The 25558-nt window shown below is 43.0% G+C and overlaps 1 protein-coding gene across 1 annotated transcript in view; it reads left to right on the top strand.

Moving 5' to 3' along the window:
- Positions 1–10352: 10352 nt before the first annotated feature.
- The window catches only part of LOC311129313 (collagen alpha-1(XVIII) chain-like), a gene marked incomplete at its 5' end in the record, with an annotated part of 86029 nt that continues 70823 nt past the window's right edge, over positions 10353–25558 (top strand). Inside the window, one exon of the mRNA XM_084161593.1 lies at positions 10353–11769. Coding sequence (XP_084017719.1) covers positions 10353–11769 — 1417 coding nt within the window. The remainder of the gene's footprint in view (positions 11770–25558) is intronic.

Below are 25558 nucleotides of genomic sequence, written 5' to 3' on the forward strand. Positions count from 1 at the left end.
TTATTTGTTAACCACTCAACACAGAATAGCCGCATGTGCGCACTCCCTCAAATCGTTTGGAGAAAATATAATTTATATTTTATTCAGCTTTGTTCAATTCTATTCTTCATACTATAAAATAATGCCAAGGAATTCTAAGCAAATCTTGTCTGCTAAATGAACTAGTGTAGCCTACAGCCATATGGCATAGCCAGATGAGGACCTAACATAAGGACAGCTCAGTGTATGCTATTCTGTTCTTCTGAAATAGACTACTTTTTCTTCATATCATGTTTCTTTAGGCCTGTCTAAAATAACTAATGGATTTATTGTGCAGATGTAGGCTATATAACATGGATTTATTAGACTCTTTAAAATGTAGATGTTCCAAAGGTCTGCATCAGTGGAAGCCAGGAGATGCTAAATGTGTATGTTAATTAACGGTCAATTACACTGAGACTGGCAGTTATTTGCTTGACAATCACCGGCTAACATAATTTTGTGACCGCCACAGCCCTAGGTATGACCATCTTAAAACAATTCCATTTGTTAGCGTATACATAACCAGCTGTCTTATTTCTAGGTACCAGTATACTCACCACCATTGGGGACCAACAAACTCCAACCACCTAGGTCCTTGGCAGGGCATGCAAACCATAGTTGGTCAATCCGTATAGCTAGGGCTTTTTAGTCTCAAACGTGTTGGGGGCAATGAAACAATGGATCCCCATTCAGGGAGGGGGTTTGATTAATCTCGCCCGGGAAGCCCGTGTAGGTGTGTTTTGCACCAGCTGAAAGTCGATCGCATTCAATTTGGAACCGGGCTGCCTCCCGGGCGTGAGCCAGGTGCCCCGCTCTGTCTGACGGCAAAGTCGGCTCAAAACAAAAGTGACTTAATTAAGCACGTGTACTAATGAGTAGGATTCTTTTTCACATGCAAAAGTGATTGTTTTTGATAAAAACCACTATCTGCCTTCCCAATGAAAACTATGTAGTTTGAAAATTCAAACATTTATTTTAAGGAACATTGATGTATGTTTCTGGACGATACATCATGCTGCTTTGTTGACAACGTGACCGAGTGGTGCAGATTACTGTTCGATTTGAGAAGGGTAAAATAACTCATTCACTGAAGGGAAGGGAAGTGGGCTGAGGGGCGATTTGCACGTGAAGCTTGGCAAAAGGGGGCATGATTTGTTGACATAATGGCTACTCTGACTATTTGCATTGACACCCTTTAGAAAAACGAATTTGCACTGACTCTCTTGCACTGGCTCTATGCAAACTCACTGGACTATACCCACACACTCACACATACTACACTGACACTCCAACACAGTGCATTCGGAAAGTATTCAGACCCTTTTTTCCACATTTTGTTACGTTACAGCCTTTTTATTAAATGTTTTTTTCTTCCCCTTATCACTCTACACACAATACCCTATAATGACAAAGCAAAAACAGGTTTTTATAATGTTTTGCAAATTCATACAAAATAAAAAACGGATATTACATTTGCATAAGTATTCAGACACTTTACTCAGTACTTTGTTGAAGCACATTTGGCAGCGATTACAGCCTTGAGTCTTCTTGGGTATGATGTTACAAGCTTGGCACACCTGTATTTGGTGAGTTTCTCCCATTCTTCTCTGCAGATCCTCTCAAGCTCTTTCAGGTTGGATGGGGAGCGTCGCTGCACAGCTATTTTCAAGTCTCTCCAGAGATGTTTGATCGGCTTGAAGTCCGGGCTCTGGCTGGGCCACTCAAGGACATTCAGAGACTTGTCCTGAAGCAGCTCCTGCGTTATCTTGGCTGTGTGCTTAGGGTTGTTGTCCTGTTAGAAGGTGAACCTTTCCCCCAGTCTGAGGTCCTGAGTGCTCTGGAGCACGTTTTCATCAAGGATCTCTGTACTTTGCTCCGTTCATCTTTCCCTCGATTCTGACTAGACTCCCAGTCCTTGACGCTGAAAAACATCCCCAAAGAATGATACTGCCACCACCATGCTTCACCGTAGGGATGGTGGCAGGTTTCCTCCAGTCCTGACGCTTGGCATACAGGCCAATGAGTTCAATCTTGGTTTCATCAGACCAGAGAATCTTGTTTCTCAGTGTCTGAATGTCCATTAGGTGCCTTTTGGCAAACTCCAGACGGGCTGTCATGTGCCTTTTTACTGAGGAGTGGCTTCCGTCTAGCATAAAGGATTGGTGGAGTGCTGCAGAGATGGTTGTCCTTCTGGAAGGTTCTCCCATCTCCACAGAGGAACTCTGGAGCTCTGTCAGAGTGACCATTGGGTTCTTGGTCACCTCCCTGACCAAGGCCCTTCTCAACCCGATTGCTCAGTGTTGCCGGGCAGTCAACTCTAGGAAGAGTCTTGGTGGTTCCAAACTTCTTCCATTTAAGAATGATGGAGGTCACTGTGTTCTTGGGGACCTTCAATGCTGCACATTTTTTTGGTACCCTTCCCCAGATCGGTTCCTCGACACAATCCTGTCTCGGAGCTCTACGGACAATTCATTTGACCTCATAGCTTGGTTTTTGCTCTGACATGCACTGTCAACTGTGGGACCCTATATAGACAGGTGTGTGCCTTTCCAAATCATGTCCAATCAATTGAATTTACCACAGGTGGACTCCAATCAAGTTGTAGAAACATCTCAAGGATGATCAATGGAAACAGGATGCACCTGAGCTCAATTTCGAGTCTCATAGCGAAGGGTCTGAATACTTATGTACATAAGGTATTTCAGTTTTTTATTTTTAATACATTAGCAAAATGTATAACCTGTTTTCGCTTTGTCATTATGGGGTATTGTGTGTAGATTGATGAGGAAGATTTTTAGCATAAGGCTGTAACTTAACAAAATGTGGAAAAAGTAAACGGGTCTGAATACTTTCCGAATGCACTATATGCTCACACTCACAACACACACACACACACATATTGACGCGACACACACTCACACATAGACATACTTTCACACTCTTTACATATGCTGCTGCTACTCTGTTTATTATTTATCCTGATTGCCTAGTCACTTTTACCCCTACCTACAGTGAGGGAAAAAAGTATTTGATCCCCTGCTGATTTTGTACGTTTGCCCACTGACAGACATGATCAGTCTATAATTTTAATGGTAGGTTTATTTGAACAGTGAGAGACAGAATAACAACAACAAAATCCAGAAAAACGCATGTCAAAAATGTTATAAATTGTTTTGCATTTTAATGAGGGAAATAAGTATTTGACCCCTGTGCAAAAACATGACTTAGTACTTGGTGGCAAAACCCTTGTGGGCAATCAGAGGTCAGACGTTTCTTGTAGTTGGTCACCAGGTTTGCACACATCTCAGGAGGGATTTTGTCCCACTCCTCTTTGCAGATCTTCTCCAAGTCATTAAGGTTTCGAGGCTGACGTTTGGCAACTCGAACCTTCAGCTCCCTCCACATATTTTCTATGGGATTAAGGTCTGGAGACTGGCTAGGCCACTCCAGGACCTTAATGTGCCTCTTCTTGAGCCACTCCTTTGTTGCCTTGGCCGTGTGTTTTGGGTCATTGTCATGCTGGAATACCCATCCACAACCCATTTTCAATGCCCTGGCTGAGGGAAGGAGGTTCTCACTCAAGATTTGACGGTACATGGCCCCGTCCATCGTCCCTTTGATGCAGTGAAGTTGTCCTGTCCCCTTAGCAGAAAAACACCCCCAAAGCATAATATTTCCACCTCCATGTTTGACGGTGGGGATGGTGTTCTTGGGGTCATAGGCAGCATTCCTCCTCCTCCAAACACGGCGAGTTGAGTTGATGCCAAAGAGCTCCATTTTGGTCTCATCTGACCACAACACTTTCACCCAGTTCTCATCTGAATCATTCAGATGTTCATTGGCAAACTTCGGACGGGCTTGTGTATGTGCTTTCTTGAGCAGGGGGACCTTGCGGGCGCTGCATGATTTCAGTCCTTCACGGCGTAGTGTGTTACCAATTGTTTTCTTGGTGACTATGGTCCCAGCTGCCTTGAGATCATTGACAAGATCCTCCCGTGTAATTCTGGGCTGATTCCTCACTGTTCTCATGATCATAGCAACTCTATGAGGTGAGATCTTACATGGAGCCCCAGGCCGAGGGAGATTGACTGTGTTTCTTCTATTTGCGAATAATCGCACCAACTGTTGTCACCTTCTCACCAAGCTGCTTGGCGATGGTTTTGTAGCCCATTCCAGCCTTGTGTAGGTCTACAATATTGTCCCTGACATCCTTGGAGAGCTCTTTGGTCTTGGTCATGGTGGAGAGTTTGGAATCTGATTGATTGCTTCTGTGGACAGGTGTCTTTTATACTGGTAACAAATTGAGATTAGCAGCACTCCCTTTAAGAGTGTGCTCCTAATCTCAGCTCGTTACCTGTATAAAATACACCTGGGAGCCAGAAATCTTTCTGATTGAGAGGGGGTCAAATACTTATTTTCCTCATTTAAAATGCAAATCAATTTATAACATTTTTGACATGCGTTTTTCTGGATTTTTTTGTTGTTATTCTGTCTCTCACTGTTCAAATAAACCTACCATGCAAATTATAGACTGATCCTTTTTTTTGTCAGTGGGCAAACGTACAAAATCAGCAGGGAATCAAATACTTTGTTCCCTCATTGTACATGAACAACTTACCTCAATTACCCCAACTTCCTTGTACACCTGCACATTGACTCGGTCCCGGTACTCCTTGTATATAGGCCTTGTTATTGTTAGTTTGTTGTGTTACTATTTCCTTATGTACTTTTTAAAAACGTTTTAACTCTGCATTGTTGGGAAAGGGCTTGTAAGTAGGCATTTCATGGTAAAGTCTACACCTGTTGTATTCGGCGCATGTGACAAATACACATTTGATTTGATTTAATTCTAATGCAAACCCAACCTTCATTTTGTCGCACTCGTTGTGTCGCACTGAGGTGCCAAACTCAGTTTTAGACGAGACTGACTTCATGACCAAAATTATTTTATTTACTTTGTAGTCAATTTTGACACTAGAATAAATGTTTCTGACTACTGTCAATGGCACATACAGTGGGGAGAACAAGTATTTGATACACTGCCGATTTTGCAGGTTTTCCTACTTACAAAGCATGTAGAGGTCTGTCATTTTTATCATAGGTACACTTCAACTGTGAGAGACGGAATCTAAAACAAAAATCCAGAAAATCACATTGTATGATTTTTAAGTAATTAATTTGCATTTTATTGCATGACATAAGTATTTGATCAACTACCAACCATTAAGAATTCCGGCTCTCACAGACCTGTTAGTTTTTCTTTAAGAAGCCCTCCTGTTCTCCACTCATTACCTGTATTAACTGCACCTGTTTGAACTCGTTACCTGTATAAAAGACACCTGTCCACACACTCAATCAAACAGACTCCAACCTCTCCACAATGGCCAAGACCAGAGAGCTGTGTAAGGACATCAGTGATACAATTCTAGACCTGCACAAGGCTGGGATGGGCTACAGGACAATAGGCAAGCAGCTTGGTGAGAAGGCAACAACTGTTGGTGCAATTATTAGAAAATGGAAGAAGTTAAAGATGACGGTCAATCACCCTCGGTCTAGGGCTCCATGCAAGATCTCACCTTGTGGGGCATCAATGATCATGAGGAAGGTGAGGGATCAGCCCAGAACTACACGGCAGGACCTGGTCAGTGACCTGAAGAGAGCTGGGACCACAGTCTCAAAGAGAACCATTAGTAACACACTACGCCGTCATGGATTAAAATCCTGCAGCGCACGCAAGGTCCCCCTGCTCAAGCCAGCGCATGTCCAGGACCGTCTGAAGTTTGCCAATGACCGTCTGGATGATCCAGAGGAGGAATGGGAGAAGGTCATGTGGTCTGATGAGACAAAAATAGAGCTTTTTGGTCTAAACTCCACTCGCCGTGTTTGGAGGAAGAAGAAGGATGAGTACAACCCCAAGAACACCATCCCAACCGTGAAGCATGGAGGTGGAAACATCATTCTTTGGGGATGCTTTTCTGCAAAGGGGACAGGACGACTGCACCGTATTGAGGGGAGGATGGATGGGGCCATGTATCGCGAGATCTTGGCCAACAACCTCCTTCCCTCAGTAAGAGCATTGAAGATGGGTCGTGGCTGGGTCTTCCAGCATAACAACGACCCGAAACACACAGCCAGGGCAACTAAGGAGTGGCTCCGTAAGAAGCATCTCAAGGTCCTGGAGTGGCCTAGCCAGTCTCCAGACCTGAACCCAATAGAAAATCTTTGGAGGGAGCTGAAAGTCCGTATTGCCCAGCGACAGCCCCGAAACCTGAAGGATCTGGAGGTCTGTATGGAGGAGTGGGCCAAAATCCCTGCTGCAGTGTGTGCAAACCTGGTCAAGACATACATGAAACGTATGATCTCTGTAATTGCAAACAAAGGTTTCTGTACCAAATATTAAGTTCTGCTTTTCTGATGTATCAAATATTTATGTCATGCAATAAAATGCAAATTATTTACTTAAAAATCATACAATGTAATTTTCTGGATTTTTGTTTTAGATTCCGTCTCTCACAGTTGAAGTGTGATTAAAAATTACAGACCTCTACATGCTTTGTAAGTAGGAAAACCTGCAAAATCGGCAGTGTATCAAATACTTGTTCTCCCCACTGTAGGCCTTTTTCAAAGGGATTAGTAGTTTTTTAGGGGCAGTTGATCTTTAAGAAATTATACACTGCTCAAAAAAATAAAGGGAACACTAAAATAACACATCCTAGATCTGAACGAAATAATCTTATTAAATACTTTTTTCTTTACATAGTTGAATGTGCTGACAACAAAATCACACAAAAATGATCAATGGAAATCAAATTTATCAACCCATGGAGGTCTGGATTTGGAGTCACCCTCAAAATTAAAGTGGAAAACCACACTACAGGCTGATCCAACTTTGATGTAATGTCCTTAAAACAAGTCAAAATGAGGCTCAGTAGTGTGTGTGGCTTCCACGTGCCTGTATGACCTCCCTACAACGCCTGGGCATGCTCCTGATGAGGTGGCGGATCGTCTCCTGAGGGATCTCCTCCCAGACCTGGACTAAAGCATCCGCCAACTCCTGGACAGTCTGTGGTGCAACGTAGCGTTGGTGGATGGAGCGAGACATGATGTCCCAGATGTGCTCAATTGGATTCAGGTCTGGGGAACGGGCGGGCCAGTCCATAGCATCAATGCCTTCCTCTTGCAGGAACTGCTGACACACTCCAGCCACATGAGGTCTAGCATTGTCATGCATTAGGAGGAACCCAGGGCCAACTGCACCAGCATATGGTCTCACAAGGGGTCTGAGGATCTCATCTCGGTACCTAATGGAAGTCAGGCTACCTCTGGCGAGCACATGGAGGGCTGTGCGGCCCCCCAAAGAAATGCCACCCCACACCATGACTGACCCACCGCCAAACCGGTCATGCTGGAGGATGTTGCAGGCAGCAGAACGTTCTCCACGGCGTCTCCAGACTCTGTCACGTCTGTCACATGTGCTCAGTGTGAACCTACTTTCATCTGTGAAGAGCACAGGGCGCCAGTGGCGAATTTGCCAATTTTGGTGTTCTCTGGCAAATGCCAAACGCCCTGCACAGTGTTGGGCTGTAAGCACAACCCCCACCTGTGGACGTCGGGCCCTCATACCACCCTCATGGAGTCTGTTTCTGACCATTTGAGCAGACACATGCACATTTGTGGCCTGCTGGAGGTCATTTTGCAGGGCTCTGGCAGTGCTCCTCCTTGCACAAAGGCGGAGGTAGCAGTCCTGCTGCTGGGTTGTTGCCCTCCTACGGCCTCCTCCACGTCTCCTGATGTACTGGCCTGCCTCCTGGTAGCGCCTCCATGCTCTGGACACTACGCTGACAGACACAGCAAACATTCTTGCCACAGCTCGCATTGATGTGCCATCCTGGATGAGCTGCACTACCTGAGCCACTTGTGTGGGTTGTAGACTCCGTCTCATGCTACCACTAGAGTGAAAGCACCGCCAACATTCAAAAGTGACCAAAACATCAGCCAGGAAGCATAGGAACTGAGAAGTGGTCTGTGGTCACCACCTGCAAAACCAGTCCTTTATTGGGGGTGTCTTGCTAATTGCCTATAATTTCCACCTGTTGTCTATTCCATTTGCACAACAGCATGTAACATTTATTGTCAATCAGTGTTGCTTCCTAAGTGGACAGTTTGATTTCACAGAAGTGTGATTGACTTGGAGTTACATTGTGTTGTTTAAGTGTTCCCTTTATTTTTTTGAGCAGTGTATGATTAGACTAATCTCTGGATCATAATATAAGATTTTGACAGTGTTCCTTCCTAGCCAAAATGTATCTTTGCATTACCGCTGTCAGATGACAAATAGGTAATAGGGTATTTTATAATGTTGTCTGGTGAAATGAATAAGTGAATGTTCACCACATACACTACCGGTCAAAAGTTTTAGAACACCTTCTCATTCAAGGGTTTTTCTTTATTTTTACTATTTTCTACATTGTAGAATAATAGTGAAGACATCAACACTATGAAATAACACATATGGAATCATGTAGTAACCAAAAAAGTGTTAAACAAATCAAAATATATTTTATATTTGAGATACTTCAAATAGCCACCCTTTGCCTTGATGGCAGCTTTGCACAGTCTTGGCATTCTCTCAACCAGCTTCATGAGGTAGTCACCTGGAATGCATTTCAATTAACAGGTGTGCCTTCTTAATGTGTTTCATTTAATCAGTTATAATAATAATATGCCATTTAGCAGACGCTTTTATCCAAAGTGACTTACAGTCATGCGTGCATACATTTTTGTGTATGGGTGGTCCCGGGGATCGAACCCACTACCTTGGCGTTACAAGTGCCGTGCTCTACCAGCTGAGCTACAGAGGACCATGATAGAAGTTGTGTTGTGTTGTGACAAGGGGGGGGTGGGGGTGGGGGGGGTGGGGGGGTTAAAGACCAAGTCCATATTATGGCAAGAACAGCTCAAACATCAACTGTTCAGAGGAGACTGTGTGAATCAGGCCTTCATGGTCGAATTGCTGCAAATAAACCACTACTAAAGGACTCCAATAAGAAGAAGAGACTTGGGCCAAGAAACACGAGCAATGGACATTAGACCGGTGGAAGTTTGTCCTTTGGTCTGGAGTCCAAATTGGAGATTTTTGGTTCCAACCGCCATGTCTTTGCGGTGTGGGTGAACGGATGATCTTAACCAGAATGGCTACCACAGCATTCTGCAGCGATACGCCATCCCATCTGGTTTGGGCTTAGTTGGACTATCATTTGTTTTTCAACAGGACAATGACCCAACACACCTTCAGACTGTGTTATGGCTATTTTCCCAAGAAGGAGAGTGATGGAGTGCTGCATCAGATGACCTAGCCTCCACGATCTCCCGACCTCAACCAAATTGAGATTGTTTGGGATGAGTCAGATGGAAGCATGAAGGAAAAGCAGCCAACAAGTGCTCAGCATATGTGGGAACTCCTTCAAGAATGTTGGAAAAGCATTCCAGGTGAAGCTGGTTGAGAAAATGCCAAGAGTGTGCAAAGCTGTCATCAAGGCAAAGGGTGGCTATTTGAAGAATCTCAAATAGAAAATATATTTTGATTTGTTTAACACTTTTTTGGTTGCTAGATGTTTCCATATGTGTTCTTTCATAGTTTTGATGTCTTCATTATTATTCTACAATGTAGAAAATAATAAAACAATAAAGAATTAACCCTGGAATGAGTAGGTGTTCTAAAACTTTTGACCGGTAGTGTATGTTTATCTTTCACAGAAGTGGTGGAGTATGTAATGCATTTAACGTTTACGTTTATAACCCTCTAGACTTCAGATGAAATTACATAGGTAAACGGCAAGACCATAAAACCCTGCACACTCACTATTCCCTCCCATCAATTTTCACATACTTTAGTTTAGTTTTTTTAAATAGGCTGGTGGACTTTCTTATTATCATGTTTGTACAAGGAGATTAACTCAAGGGCAACAAATGGCCCTTTTCTGTAAAACATTGAAAAACACAAACATTTACATTGAAAGTCAACCAGCTGTTTTCTCTAAAGGTATCAGTCAATAGAAGAGACCCTTTTCACTGCTGGGACAAAGAGAGGGTAGGAGGAGGAGGAGCTGTGGGAGGGAAACGTTACAAGGGCAGCCAATAAGGATGAGACCTCCTTGCCCCCGCCTTCGAAATATGGCAATCCTCTTCACTTCTCCCCCTCTGGCTGGTGGGCTGCAGTGTGCTGGAGGAGAATGGTGCATGTGGAGTGAATCAGTGGCAGTGGGCATGTGACAGTTCAATCTGGGAACCTGATCAACACTGCTGGTTGAGGACGAGTGGGCAGCAGCATTATGGATTGCAAGAATGGATTCCAGCTGGGTATCTCCCTTTTAGTGGTAGTCTTGGTGGGCCATTGTGAGGCATTCTGGTTTTCCTGGGGCAGTACAGACGGTACCACTGAGGCCCCATTACTGGACAATGAGGGATCTGGGAACCCAGTGACTAGCAGTGAATTACCAACGCCGGAGAACATTGAAGAAGTGGGGGCAGATATCATTGATATAGCAAGCGGGATACATACGTTTGTGCAAACTTCGGACCAGAATGCGAAGGACTCGGAGGCCCCCAAGCTGATCACTGTGAGGTCACAAGCCAGGAATGAGCGCCCAATGGAAAAGGGCGCCGGTCGGCCCACGTCAAGGGGAAGTAAACCTGGTAATGACATGTCCGCAGTACAGGGTATGGGATCTGGTCTCTGGGCGTGGTCAGGGGTTGGAAGTGGATCTGGATCTGGATTTGTAATCGGGTCGGGATTTGGGTCTGGTTCTGAATTCGGAGCCCGGACTGGATTTGGTTCTTCGTCTGAAATTGAATCTGAATCTAGTTCTGAATTTGACTCAGAGTCTGAAATCAGATCTGGGTCAGAAATCAGATCTGGGTCTGAAATCAGACATGGGTCTCAAATAAGACCTGGGTCTGGAATTGGTTTTGGGTCTCAATCTGGATCTGGGTCTAGCATTGAATCTGGATCTGAACCAGGAGCCTCTATGTGGGAGAGCCAGGAGGGAAAAGTTTTACCCACAGACCTCATAGGTTTAGCAGAGAATGTTGAGATGCTGGGTATTACCCAGGTGGACCTTGCAGAAAGTGCTTTGGCCGAGCACAACAGAACAGCTGAGGAGCATGCTACGGGTTTCCCCATAGACAGTCAGCCCGTCCCAAGTGTTAATGTCTCTCTTGAGACAACTCCCAGTAGCAGCAGTAGCAATATAATAATTAACAGTAGCTCTAGTTGGAATGCCAATCATTTCAACTCAACAGAGTATTCTGATGATTCAGGTGATTTACTAACCCCTTTCGACAGCAACCACTCTCTCTTAGCTACTAGTGAGACGCCGGCCCTGGAATCCCCACGCTGCTTGCCCATAGATTTCCGTTTGCCTTTCTGCAAATCCATGGGTGGCGACAGCTTTGTGTTGCCCAACTATTTCAATCACGGCAGCGTGGAGGAGGTCCGGGCTGTTTTGGGCTCTTGGGCGTGGCTCTTGGGGTCGCGCTGCCACCATAGCCTGGAGTGGTTTTTCTGCCTGCTGCTGGTGCCCAGGTGCCCCCAGGGACTGCCACCTTCTTGGCCTTGCCGCAGCTTCTGCGAGGTCCTGCAGGACAGCTGCTGGACAGTCCTCGATGAGGGCCACCTCCCTATGGAGTGCCACTCTTTGCCTGATGAGGACGACGGGTATCAGTGCTTGTCAGTTAGTAACCAGAAAGGTAATCCCTGGTTAAAATGTATCCCCTTTTTGGGAATCCATTTTCAACCATCCCCAATCTCACCCTCCGTTTCTTTTTTTATCACCCAGTAGTCCTTTGACATTTTTCTCGTGTTTTTTAGGGTCATCCTGACACAGTGTGTTTTAAGTGCATTATATGACGGTTCAGGGGACTAACCAGTGTATTTCCGTTTGCAACTCAACCCTTCGGCAAAAACAACGGTGTGAGCAAAGACTAAACAAGCATGGCACTGGTGCTTTCCTAACAGCCCAAACCTGTTGCATGTCAATGTATGTTACATTGAGCGCATGGGAAGTGATTATTTTGGCTTTTGTGGTTTGGCACGATACATTCAACCAGCCCACCTTTGTGTGTGAATATACTTGCATGACAGTTGATCTTATTTTAGATTGATGACTGTTTCAACTTGGAGACATATTGACACCAGTTGCATGTATTTCAATGGCCTTGAGCATGATGGGGAAAGATAAATGATACTGGTAGAGAACTTTTTTTTCCCCCCTGTACAACATAAACCCTGTTCAGTCTGCATATAAAAGTGGCTGGCTGCACATGCAACATTGTTCCTCCGCTAGTTGGGCAGAAGTTGGGTTGAGCAATAATTTGCCTATGCCATCAGTGTACCAGGATGGTAGCTCATTATATTCAGTTAAGTCAGCCAACAGCTATCACTGACCTTTCTAGCAGCCTCCGATCTCATGATTAGATCCCACCCTGCTGTTATGGTACAGTGAGAGGGGACTCTCAGGATTCACTTTTGGCCTAAGCATGTTGTGGGAAAATCTCTAAACCACATGTTGAGCTCCAATTTACTTTATTCTCTTTGCCAGGTAGTAATGTGGAAACACATGCTTATGGTTGCTATGTCAAACGAGTGCATTTTCTTTTGTAGGCGGTTTTCTGAATCAGCACAGAACTTTTCAAATACTTCAACAGGCACATTTCCTAAAATGATAAAACATGAAAATGGTACAATGTATGAAAGTAGGTGGTGTAGGTACACTACAAAAGTATGTGGACACATTCTCGTCAAAAATCTAATTCCAAAATCATGGGCATTAATATGGAGTTGGTCCCCCCTTTGTTGCTATAACAGCCTCCACTGTTCTGGGAAGGCTTTCCACTAGATGTTGGAACATTGCTGCGGGGACTTGCTTCCATTCAGCCACAAGAGCATTAGTGAGGTCGAGCACTGATGTTGGGCGATTAGGCCTGGCTCACAGTCGGCGTTCCAATTCATCCCAAAGATGTTCGATGGAGTTGAGGTCAGGGCTCTGTGCAGACCAGTCAAGTTCTTCCATACCAATCTCGACAAACCATTTCTGTATGGACCTCGCTTTGTGCACGGGGGCATTGTCATGCTGAAACAGGAAATGTCCTTCCCCAAACTGTTGCCACAAAGTTGGAAGCACAGAATCATCTACAATGTCATTGTATGCTGCAGTGTTAAGATTTCCCCTCACTGGAACTAAGGGGCCTGATCCATGAAAAACAGCCCCATACCATTATTCCTCCTCCACCAAACTTTACAGTTGGCACTATGCATTCAGGCAGGTAGTGTCCGTCAAACCCAAATTCGTCCATCGGACCACCAGATGGTGAAGCGTGATTCATCACTCCAGAGAACTTGTTTCCGCTGCTCCAGAGGCGTTGTTGCTCATAGACGTTTCCACTTCACAATAACAGCACTTTCAGTTGACCGGGGCAGCTCTAGCACGTCAGAAGGTGACGAGATGACTTGTTGGAAAGGTGGCATCCTATGACGGTGCCACGTTGAAAGTCACTGAGCAGCCATTCTACTGCTAACGTTTGTCTATGGAGATTACATGGCTGTTTTCTTGATTTTATACACTTGTCAGCAACGGGTGTGGCAGAAATAGCCGAATCCACTAATTTGAATGGGTGTCCACATACTTTTGTATATATAGTGTATATTTCAATGACGGAAGTAATTCAAAAGGAAATGGACGAAAAAAGAAGGGGCACATTGTTTGCCCTATTAAGACCCCATGAATGTTTTGGGGTAAGGCATTCCACAGTTTACAAGAAGTAGGTGTTTAAAGGTACTGAAAATGGCTCCAGATTACGAAGTTGTAAAATAAATGTAGTGGTGGAAAGTTATGCATTTTCACCCTGACCAGGGTGGTGTATTTGGAGTTTCAGTAAGTGCTCAAATTCATATCATCAGTCTTTACACTATCTCTTTTTACGGCACTGCTATCTCTAACACAGCATGCTCCACTGACAGGCTTTAGTGGACAAGATGTCTCTGGTCCGACACTAAGTGAATCTGTGGAGTGAATCTGAAAAGTCTCAGAAGTGTAGGAAACACCAATGTGATTCTCTGAAACATTCAGAATATGTGCCAGCTAAATTAAATAAAAGTCACATTGTAAATGACTGTAGGACAAGTCATACTTTGCACTCATGTTAGTGAGTGAATTAGTCCTTGAGGGCAGGAATTTTTATTGCCGCTTCTAAGAGCAGTAGTTCAGCAGTGAGGCTGAGGCATCTGTGCTTGGTATTGCCTATTAGAGCTGCCTTGAGGTACAGCTCTATCTATCCATTACAGCCTATCATCTTAGTCGAGACCAAAAAAAAATCCCACTAAAAGATCATCTGGTAGCACTCATCCACATAATGGTCCCTCAGACACTACAGGCTGACTCTCAGGTATGGATTGATGGTTGAAGTCCATCAGCTGGCGCAAAACAAATGAGTTTTGGGTGTAACCTAACAAATGGCTCTCTTATCATATTACTCCCTTTCTGGGCGATCGCTGAGATGCTGAGCACACAATTGCCTTAAAACATGCACAAATGTGTGATTTACTTTAGTAAAAAAAAACTACTCATATGGTACCTGTTACGATGGCAGAATTATTCGATTTTCTGAAGTGAACTGCAGTGGTGCAGTTCAGTGTTGAAATGTTAACAGAGTTAACAGGTTGACGGCTTCAGCTTTCATTAGACTGCAGGACACGGTTGAATTGCCGAGCTAATGTTTCACAACCTGTAAAGACCAGGCCTAAAACTTAATATGGGTAATTTTCCAACCCCCAACACACTTCCACCACATCCTTCCCTCGCTGGTAAATACTTTCATAGTGTTTGGTGTGCTTCGTCATGGCTATTATTTCAAACACTTACCGCTATCTACATTTCCTATGGCCATCGTGTGTGGGAGAGGGCACTTTCTTTATCCCTATCTGTACCCCTTCATGCCCCTGCTAGTCATTTGAATGGTGATGGGCCGCCTATGGAACAGTCTCTCATCGCCTCCCTTTATAATTCTGAGCCGGAATTTGGGCGAGTGCTTGGTGTGTTCACAGGGGGTTGTCATGTTGACTTCATCAGAGCCCTGCACAGCAGACTACAATGAGGCAGTTCACACACTTTCTATATGGAGAGATGTGTGTGAGGGTCACTGCCTGTGGGAACATTGCACTGCTATTGACCTTGTGCATGAGTGGATCAGATAGTGGGTAGTTCTATCACGTTAACAACTGGGAGCACCCCAGTGGCATGAAAACAAATGGTTTAACTCATTAGCCATTTTAGTCATGTCTATGGTTTAGTCATGGTCACTTGCTTTCCTTTGAAAGATAAGCGGTCACAGATATCAGGGTTGTTGGGGTCAATTGCATTTACATTTTATTTGTTTTAACGTGGTAAATTGGGGACATTTCCTAGAAAGTCCTCTTTGAAAAGAAGGAGACATTGGGTAAGGGCACTGACTGACCTAGTATGGGGTCCATTCCTGCAGTGGTCAGCAGGTGGCGCTAGTAACTAGTTATCCATGTTCTAAGATACCCCAGTATTTCTATATCATTAATGATATTCTCCCTTCAATGTGTAAATATACCTGATGATGAATGAAATTGTCTCCGTGAATTGTGTATACATTGGCCAATGTATAGGATGATGCTCCGTATGAATCGTATGACCAATGGGAAAGAAGAATGACCTGTAATATTTGTTGGTACATCTCCCATGCATTGTTTTCTTTTTGTTTTGTGTTGCTATGTATGCACTTACATCCTTCAGTAGGCCTATTGGCCATTTCATAGACTATAGGCTATAGGCCTGCCTACCTCTGGAGGGATAGGGTGGGTGGGAATAGAGATAGGAAAGTCATGTTGATGTTAGGTAGTATATATCCAATTTGTAAGTCGCTCTGGATAAGAGCGTCTGCTAAATGACGTAAATGTAAATGTATATGTTTGTGTATGTGTATGTATCTTGTTTGTTTATTTTGGTCTTGTCTGAATAAATAAACTATATAAAAAAGGAGATTGCTTCATAAAAGGGCAATCTGCAGTTCAAACAATAACAAAGTAGGCACCCTGCCTCTGTTTTAAATAGCGGCGGGATGTAGAAATGTAACCACTCTTAAATTCATTCACTATGGATGCAAGGACTAACCAGCCATGATTTCAAAATTATAGTTTGAACAATGTTTTATCCACAATGCAGTGGTTCCTTGCAGGGAGTCTAATATTGTATCCCATGACAGGAAGGCTTAAAGCTGGCACAGATCTCACGCAGGTGTTTGCCAAGGAAAAGTTTTCTAAGCTGCACTCTGAGGGTTCCAATTATGGGCACAATGTTCTCAATCATTCATTGACAGAAGCTCCTAGCTCCCTTGTTTCTGTTACAATGGGAAGACCAATTAAATTGTCCTTAGTATGGTAGAGATACAGAAGTAATTTTCAGCTGGAGGATGACCATGTGGAGTACCTCTTGATTTAACAGTTTTCAATTACTTTTCGTCATTTTGGTTGCCATTTAGTTTTTTCCAGAGCTATTCATTGAAGCATTGAAGGAACACCCTGCCAAATTGCCCAAGGTATAACATTCCGATCTCGTCATTTTCTGAGGTGATAGGATTAGGGCCCGGTACCGAGTCTGCAGAGCTTAAGTGGTACCCACTCCGTCAGCACTTGTCTTTGGGAAATCGAGCTAGTTGTCTTTTCATAGCAAGTTGTGACTAAAAAAAGCCTGTGGGTGAAACTAGATCTGGTCGGCATAATAGGTTAACTGTTCCATAATGAGGGGGCTTGTGTTCGGAAAACTCAGAATGCTGTAGGAGCACACAGTGCCAGGAAAAGGAGGACTCGTGCAGTAGGTTTGGCAAGGCACATCGAAAGATCAGATGACCATATCATAGGAAAATGAGGTAAGGGCATTAAGAACATTTTTACATTTACATTTTTAGTCATTTAGCAGACGCTCTTATCCAGAGCGACTTACAGGAGCAATTAGGGTTAAGTGCCTTGCTCAAGGGCACATCGACAGATTTTTCACCTAGTCGGCTCTGGGATTAGAACCAGCGACCTTTCGGTTACCGGCACAACGCTCTTACCCACTAAGCTACCTGCCGCCCGTGGAAGGTGGAGAGGAGGCAAAACTTTCCCTCCAGAAGGAACTCTATGATCTCAGACTGAGCGACTAGGCTCTGTTCGGGAAAAGGCTCTGTTTGTCTATTGTCATAAGACACAGATCTTTGTCTTTTTGTTTTATCCCAACAACCCTGAGACACCCCCATGGGTCAGCCAAAGTGCAACGCCCCTGCAGACGTTTAGGGGTTAAGTGGTGCCTTGCACAAGCGCAGGAGATGATGACTAGGACTTTGATGCCAGCAACCCTCCAGTTGCTGGCCCACTCCCCACCAGACTTTTTACCATTGAGAACTGGCAGAGAGAGTGAGGGGGTTTGTGTGTTGACCTGCAAGTGCAGGCCTGCCCGTCCGTCTGTGGCCCCTCGAGGCGTCACTCTCACTTTATCCTGACTAACATCTTGTGGGGCAGTGCGAATTACGATTTATTGTTTTCTGTTAACGGGGCAATAGTCATGAACCCACAACACCCTCTGGTCTTTTGAATGGGGCCCTCACCTGCAGCAACAAATGCCTAGTCCTGTTTAGGGTCATATGTCTTGCTTACTTAGGTAATATGTGACCGACTGGCTCGATACGGTCTTATGTAGCAACATTTGAAATTGTGTTTTTTACATTGGATAAAAGTAGAGACAGAGCTAGAAAATTGTATATCATACACTGCAGTTCAGGAACAATGGGAAAGTAATTCTGCTTTGAAAGTTGATAAACTTGTAACCTCACTTTTGAGAAAATGGCCTTTCAATGTTTTGGTATGCCTACTGAGAGCTCTTCTTTGTCTACACCCATTTGGCATCGTTCACACCCTCTTAAGCTTTAGCCCCACCCATCTCTTTAAGGGTTGATCAGAGCGTTCTGTCCTAACAGCAGTCTAGCACCCAAGCTAACTGGCTAGCTTGCTAGCTACTTCCAGACACAAATGAGAAAACAGCGCACTCTGACCATTTTACTCACCCAATCAGAGCTGGTTAGGCTGTTTTTATGTTATCCAGAGCGTTGGTGACTGCAACTGTGCTGCTGGCAACAATTTACGTTTTTTTGCCAACGTTTACTCACACCGGCCATATTCAACGGGTGTTGAGTGTTCATAAATTTGTCAGTTATTCTGCGCTCTGGCACACTCAGACGAGAGTGCTCTGAAATCGGAGTAGATAGCCAGAGCGAATTTACCAGCTATGTCTATCAACAGCTGTCACAGTGACATCATTAACATTCTATTGAAATGGTTACTTGCATAGTGGAGTCTTTTTGTTAAGACATGTAGCTAGCTAGCTAAACAATGAACCATAATCCCAACTCATGACGTAACTACCCTGCATGAATCTGCAGGTAGCTAACAAACCAGGTTCAATGTTAGCTAGCTAACATTAGGCTATAACTAGCAAAGCAAATGGCTCTGACATACGAATAATATTACTACACAGATCATACACGTAATGTTAGCTAGCGATCCAGCCAGCTAACGTTAGCTAGCTAGCTAACAGTACACTTTAACTTGAAATGAAAATTAATTGCTGACAAAATTAGAAATGTGTAATATCTGAAAATGTAGCTAGCTAGACTATCTTACCCATATACATGGATGGACGCTTCTCCCTCTGTCACAGATGCCATGGTTGCCCTTAGTTTGAAGATGTAATCCGGAGAGATGTTTTGTCCATCTCCTTAGCTATCATACTCTAATTCCACTGATTTGAAAACTCTGTCCTCCAGAAAGTGGAGAGCAACACTTATGCAGTTCTACTCCGCAAGATATATATATATATATATTTTTTTAAGCTGTGTTAGACAGGATTACCTACACATACTAACCAGCTCAAATAGACAGAAGCGCGCTACATGGCAGACCAATTCGAACTCATCTCTCGGCATGTCCAGCCCACTCATTATCTCAGGCAATCATGGCTTGCGGGAAGATTGCTGTCTTTTTCTGTGGCTAAACCAACTAGGCTCGTAATTTAACAATTGTATTCTTATTTACAGATGGCATACAAATGTGTTATTAAGGCACATGTAAGTTCACATTTTCCAGAAGGCATTTCTGCCCAAAAATGCATAAAAAAAAAAAAAGTTATGTTCAAATGGCTCTCCTGTGAAGTAGTGACGCGCGACATATGCCTAGTTTCCTGAAACTAGTCACATATACAGAATTATGCATGCTGAACTTTTAAATCCAACATTATAGTGTTGATATGCACACATTGGTGTCTAGCTGGGTTGGAGAACAGAACATGACCCAAATAGAGAGTTGTTTGGCTTTTTCATCAATTGTGTCAAATTATGTTCTAATCTCTCTGGCACCGATAGATTGACGATGCAATAAGCGAGACACAGGAAGGGGCCGCTGTTATTTCAGACCATATACACCACACCTTTTTTATATTATGTTTATAGGAGTGCTCTTCCATAGCTTTGGCATTGGGTTAAGTAGATTACCTCATATGTTTTACCTTTCAACCTAACCCCCTGCAGGCCCTAATGGCCTACACTTCTCATAGCTCCCCAGGAGGACGTTGAACCTTGTGTAATGACTCATATAACTTGTTTATCAGTCATCTGAAGTTTCTCAAATAATGTTTTGTAAAGGCTTAAAAAAACATGTCAGCTGATACTCCAAAGATGATCAAACAAATATGTAGAGGCTTTGTAGAAAAAGAAAAAAAAACATTTGTTTTTCCATTTGAGGTTCCTTCTTTATCCTTGACTGATAAGATTTTTATCTCCCATAATGTTCAATATTTATAAAGATATATTGATTTATATTTTGAATTAGAATTATGATGAAATAGGACAATTTGAGAAAGGTTATTTTCTTATCACTGTGCGATAGAGGTGCATTTTCTCACTACAAATCACAATATGCAGATTTGGGGTCGAGAGGACACACAGGTCTTTGTGTTCTCTGTTTATTTCCAAAACTTCCCCCATTATTATGCACTGATCCCAGTTCCAGTCACCCGGGGTGATGGAAGAGGGAGTGCAGATATTTGGGGAACACAGCTGTAGGTTTCCTGTTGCACTGACATGATGACATTTAACAGAGGTCACCTAATTAAAGGAGAACTGGTGTGTGTGTGTGCGCTGAAAGATGTTGGAGTAGAAGTCAGGAATTCCATTTAATAAATTCCATCAAATGAATGAATTCACTGATTCCATTCAGAAATGTATCATTATTATTATTATATATATTTTAAATGTAATTAATTTCTTATATAGAATTTATCCTTATGCAGATTATACAGTGCATAATTGTCTTCTACTTACAAAACTACAGCCTGATTACCCTTAGACCTATGTTTCTTTGTGATGATCTTGTGATGCACAGAGATCCTAATTCTGTGTTGTGATGAGTGTCATAAGCAGGGACGGCTTGTTCAATAGGGCGATATGGGCGACGCACTGCCAAACGGGAAAAGGAAGGGATTTTTTTTCTAATCAATTATTTAAAAAAAAATTAAATAAAAAAAAATATTTTTTTTTTATAAATTTATAAAAAATTATATCACGGCAACAGCAGTTATCAGTGTTCACGTCTGATCTGCCAGCCACTAAATGTCAAATCAGGCTAAAGTCGTGCTTCAAATGGCCCCGCCCGTTTTTTGGGCGATTTCAGTCAGGTTGAAAATCGCCCAGAAGTCTGTCATAGACTCCCATGTAAAATCTAGTTTTGTCACATTTCAAAGCTTTCAATACATTCTCTATGGGTGTCTGTGGGCTTGCACTTACGCGCTTTCGTCATACATAACGTAACCACGAATGAACGTAACTAAGAAAAGACCAGGTAGCAGCCTCATTCAATTCACTACTACTATCAAAATGGCTAGGCTTCAGTCCAACTCGATTGTGTGTTTGAAAGAAGTTCCTTTTTGTCGGCGAACAAATGAAGATAAATTGGCAACGAAACAATTAGGACCCCCCAGACCAAATTTAATAATTCAACAGGTGTCTACTAAAGGGGGGAAGTCCTACACCCGAGGATTTTCCAAAAATTGGTATGAACGGAAAACCTGGCTAGCAGGCTGCGATGTAGCTAATGCAGTTTTTTGCTACCCCTGCTTACTCTTCCACCCTGAAGGCGGCACAGCAGACAGCACCGCTTGGACAGCGACTGGTGTAACCGACATACACCATCTTTCAGAAAAGATTAAGAAAAATTAGCTGTCAAAGACCCACATATAGCTGTTTGAGATTGTCTGCTTTTGGGAGAGTGAATATTGCCACTCAACTGGATGAGGGATACAGGCTAGCTGTCCGCCGCCACAACGATGAGGTTAGCAACAGCAGAGTCGTGAACACTGTCTACGAGAATCGAGACGACCTCATATAATGTTTTGAAGCCATCCGGACGGGTTCATTGGGTTCATTTGACCAGCACACCTTGAGAGAGGCAGCTGGCTACGTGAGGATACTACATGATGAAGATTTAATTTTTTTCCTGCGGCTTTTTCACAAAATCATGCCCCACGTCGACATTCTGTACCAGAAGCTACAGAAGAAGGACATCGATGCTGTCTCTATCAAACGTGCCCTCGACAGCTTCACAAGCAAGTGCAGGCCATAAGGTAAGATTAAACAGATATCAAAAAATGTGGTAAAAGCTCTTGTTGATCCTGCAATCTGAACAAATACCAAGATGCTGTATTTTCAGCTGATATTTCATTTGTTTATGGAAATGCATATTGTTTATGCAGTGTTGAGGAATGTGAAAGAACACCCTTGATTATTTTTACTGTGATAACTTATTTTGCTTTTGTAAGCCAACACTTTTGAGATCAGTCAATAAATGCTTCTGGTATTGACTTATATGCTGCCCCTGTCTTCATGTTGTTGCTGGACATATCTTTTTAAAAATGTGTGTAGGTCACCTAAATCATCAGAAAAATTGCCCTCCCTGAGAATTTGTTCAGGAGCCGCCACTGGTCATAAGCATTCGGTTTAGATGTACATCTATAACCCCCGGAACAAGAATCTGGGTGGTAAGGTCTCAATGGTCTTTTCAGTACTTGTAGTGCATCTGATCTAACTGAAACATACAGTGTGAATTAACTCTGATTTCATTTGCGGTCCAATCAAGGATAATCGTCCTCCCTTTTTTAGATTAGATTAACTTTTTTTCCAAAACATGATTGGGTGAGAAAGTGATTCACATTTCGAAACACATTGGAAAAAGCAGTCGGAGGCACTTGTTTGAATAGACTTTGGTTTTGTAAGCTTTCTCTATCAGACTTCCCGTTTTCTGTTAAGCTGTGTCACTTTGTTAACGATCTTGTTAGATCCTAACGAGTTACTTCAAAGTCATACAGACAACGAAAAAAGGTTCACACACTGGTAGTACACTTTGTGCCTTGCAATATTGCATACAGTCGGTCATATCCCCCTTGGATCTATTTGAAATGCTGTCGTTTGAAATCAAAATAAGTATGGGGTCACTTAAAGTAATGATTCACCCATTTTGAATGCTATATTGTTTTTGCGCATCTCTGAGCGATATTCTGCCGATTCCCTGGGTCATTTCATGTTTTCATCATTATCTGAGCAATTGCCGTTCAAGCATACATAAATTTGGTCTGTATGACATAGCATTGCGATAAAGCCGCTCTCACTACACTGGAAGTTAATAGGAATACGACTTTTAGATCGCGAAAACGTCTATCATACACGTTAGATTTCAATACTGGCCGATGTCATTACGCGGGGGGTTGTCTTCTCTTGAATGAGCCATTGATCATACTTTTGCGATATTCCTACCTCGAGAACTTTAACAGAGGGTCTAACACATTTCCCCTATTTGTCTGCCTCTTTAGTGCATTGCATGGTGCCCGTTGCGAATGTCACATCGATATGGTGAGATTGTAGACTCCTAAATTGATAGTGCAGTTTGTTTAGGCGATTTTACAGCGAAATAGCTATTTCACATGCTGATATTGACTTTAGTATTATTGTAGTACGTCCAGCCAGCCCATAGAGAGAGCATTGCATTGTGGGCTTTGTAGTCGACTTGAGCTGCAACAGATTACGCAACGATTTTCACATGTTGCTACCAACCTTATTATAAGGACAACATGAAACATTTGTTCACAAAAATATTGTTCTCACATATTAGTGTTATATAACACTGGAAATTATAGGAATGAGTGGCACCACATCCTAATAGGGTAATTTTTACAAATAAAAATATATAAATTCATTAAATATGCACATACTGTATTTGCATATCACACAAATACATTTTTCTGGACATTGGATGAAGTCGGCCTACATTTTTGTATTTCATTTTGTTAAGACACTCCAGGACTGGACTTGTACATAGCAGATTGTGGATAAATACTTTTTTCATCTTATCTGTAAATACTTTTGAAGAAAATGTCATCTAGAATAAAAATGTGACAACATATCAACAATTACCTATGTATAAGTCTGAATAATATGTTTAAGGATAACCACACACACTGTGATGAATGCAGATGCTTCTGAGAGGCTGAGAAAAATGTGTTGGCGTGTAGGAAGAGTCTGACTTTTGGGAAATGGCAGTTAAAGTACACTGAATTTAGACTACCAAATGCCAAACACCTATTTAGACCCGATACCCATCTCTTCTATTTAGACCCAATACCCACTACTACACATATTCCGGTTTGTAACATTCTCTATGAAAAGGGCTTTTATATTATGTGTGATGATACATTTCCATCAACTTTTGTACATTTCTTTTTAGATGGACCAAAATACAAAATAATCTCAAAATTGATAAGTAGATGCAAAAATGTCATTTTTGCCTGTGGTGCCTGGCCTTAACTGACCCCCATGTTAAAACAATCTGAGACTGGCTAGCATGGAGTTCCCCTTATCCAATGTCAGTGAGGGAAGAATGTCATGTCGGCATGCATTCACAAGGGACTTTGGGCTAAAATACCTCCGTCTGTTGAAGGGATCTAGGTTCTTATAGGTCCCAGGAGAAGTGTTCTCCCAATGCTTTTTGGGGGGATGTCAAAGTTGCTATTAGTTTTTATAACCCACTCCATTATTTTAAGGCAGGCAATAGGAGTTGGCTTGTTTGAATTAGGTCCTTTGAGAAATGCCCCCATATACAGTGGGGGAAAAAAGTATTTAGTCAGCCACCAATTGTGCAAGTTCTCCCACTTAAAAAGATGAGAGAGGCCTGTAATTTTCATCATAGGTACACGTCAACTATGACAGCCAATTGATATTTTTTTTCTCCAGAAAATCACATTGTAGGATTTTTAATGAATTTATTTGCAAATTATGGTGGAAAATAAGTATTTGGTCACCTACAAACAAGCAAGATTTCTGTCTCTCACAGACCTGTAACTTCTTCTTTAAGAGGCTCCTCTGTCCTCCACTCGTTACCTGTATTAATGGCACCTGTTTGAACGTGTTATCAGTATAAAAGACACCTGTCCACAACCTCAAACAGTCACACTCCAAACTCTACTATGGCCAAGACCAAAGAGCTGTCAAAGGACACCAGAAGAAAATTGTAGACCTGCACCAGGCTGGGAAGACTGAATCTGCAATAGGTAAGCAGCTTGGTTTGAAGAAATCAACTGTGGGAGCAATTATTAGGAAATGGAAGACATACAAGACCACTGATAATCTCCCTCGATCTGGGGCTCCACGCAAGATCTCACCCTGTGGGGTCAAAATGATCACAAGAACGGTGAGCAAAAATCCCAGAACCACACAGGGGGACCTAGTGAATGACCTGCAGAGAGCTGGGACCAAAGTAACAAAGCCTACCATCAGTAACACACTACGCCGCCAGGGACTCAAATCCTGCAGTGCCAGACATGTCCCCCTGCTTAAGCCAGTACATGTCCAGGCCCGTCTGAAGTTTGCTAGAGTGCATTTGGATGATCCAGAAGAGGATTGGGAGAATGTTAAATGGTCAGAAGAAACCAAAATATAACTTTTTGGTAAAAACTAAACTCGTCGTGTTTGGAGGACAAAGAATGCTGAGTTGCATCCAAAGAACACCATACCTACTGTGAAGCATGGGGGTGGAAACATCATGCTTTGGGGCTGTTTTTCTGCAAAGGGACCAGGACGACTGATCCGTGTAAAGGAAAGAATGAATGGGGCCATGTATCGTGAGATTTTGAGTGAAAACCTCCTTCCATCAGCAAGGGCATTGAAGATGAAACGTGGCTGGGTCTTTCAGCATGACAATGATCCCAAACACACCGCCTGGGCAACGAAGGAGTGGCTTCGTAAGAAGCATTTCAAGGTCCTGGAGTGGCCTAGCCAGTCTCCAGATCTCAACACCATAACAAATATTTGGAGGGAGTTGAAAGTCCGTGTTGCCCAGCGACAGCCCCAAAACATCACTGCTCTAGAGGAGATCTGCATGGAG

This window comes from Coregonus lavaretus, assembly GCF_964263955.1.
Source record: "Coregonus lavaretus genome assembly, chromosome: 5".
NCBI classification, from domain to species: domain Eukaryota; kingdom Metazoa; phylum Chordata; class Actinopteri; order Salmoniformes; family Salmonidae; genus Coregonus; species Coregonus lavaretus.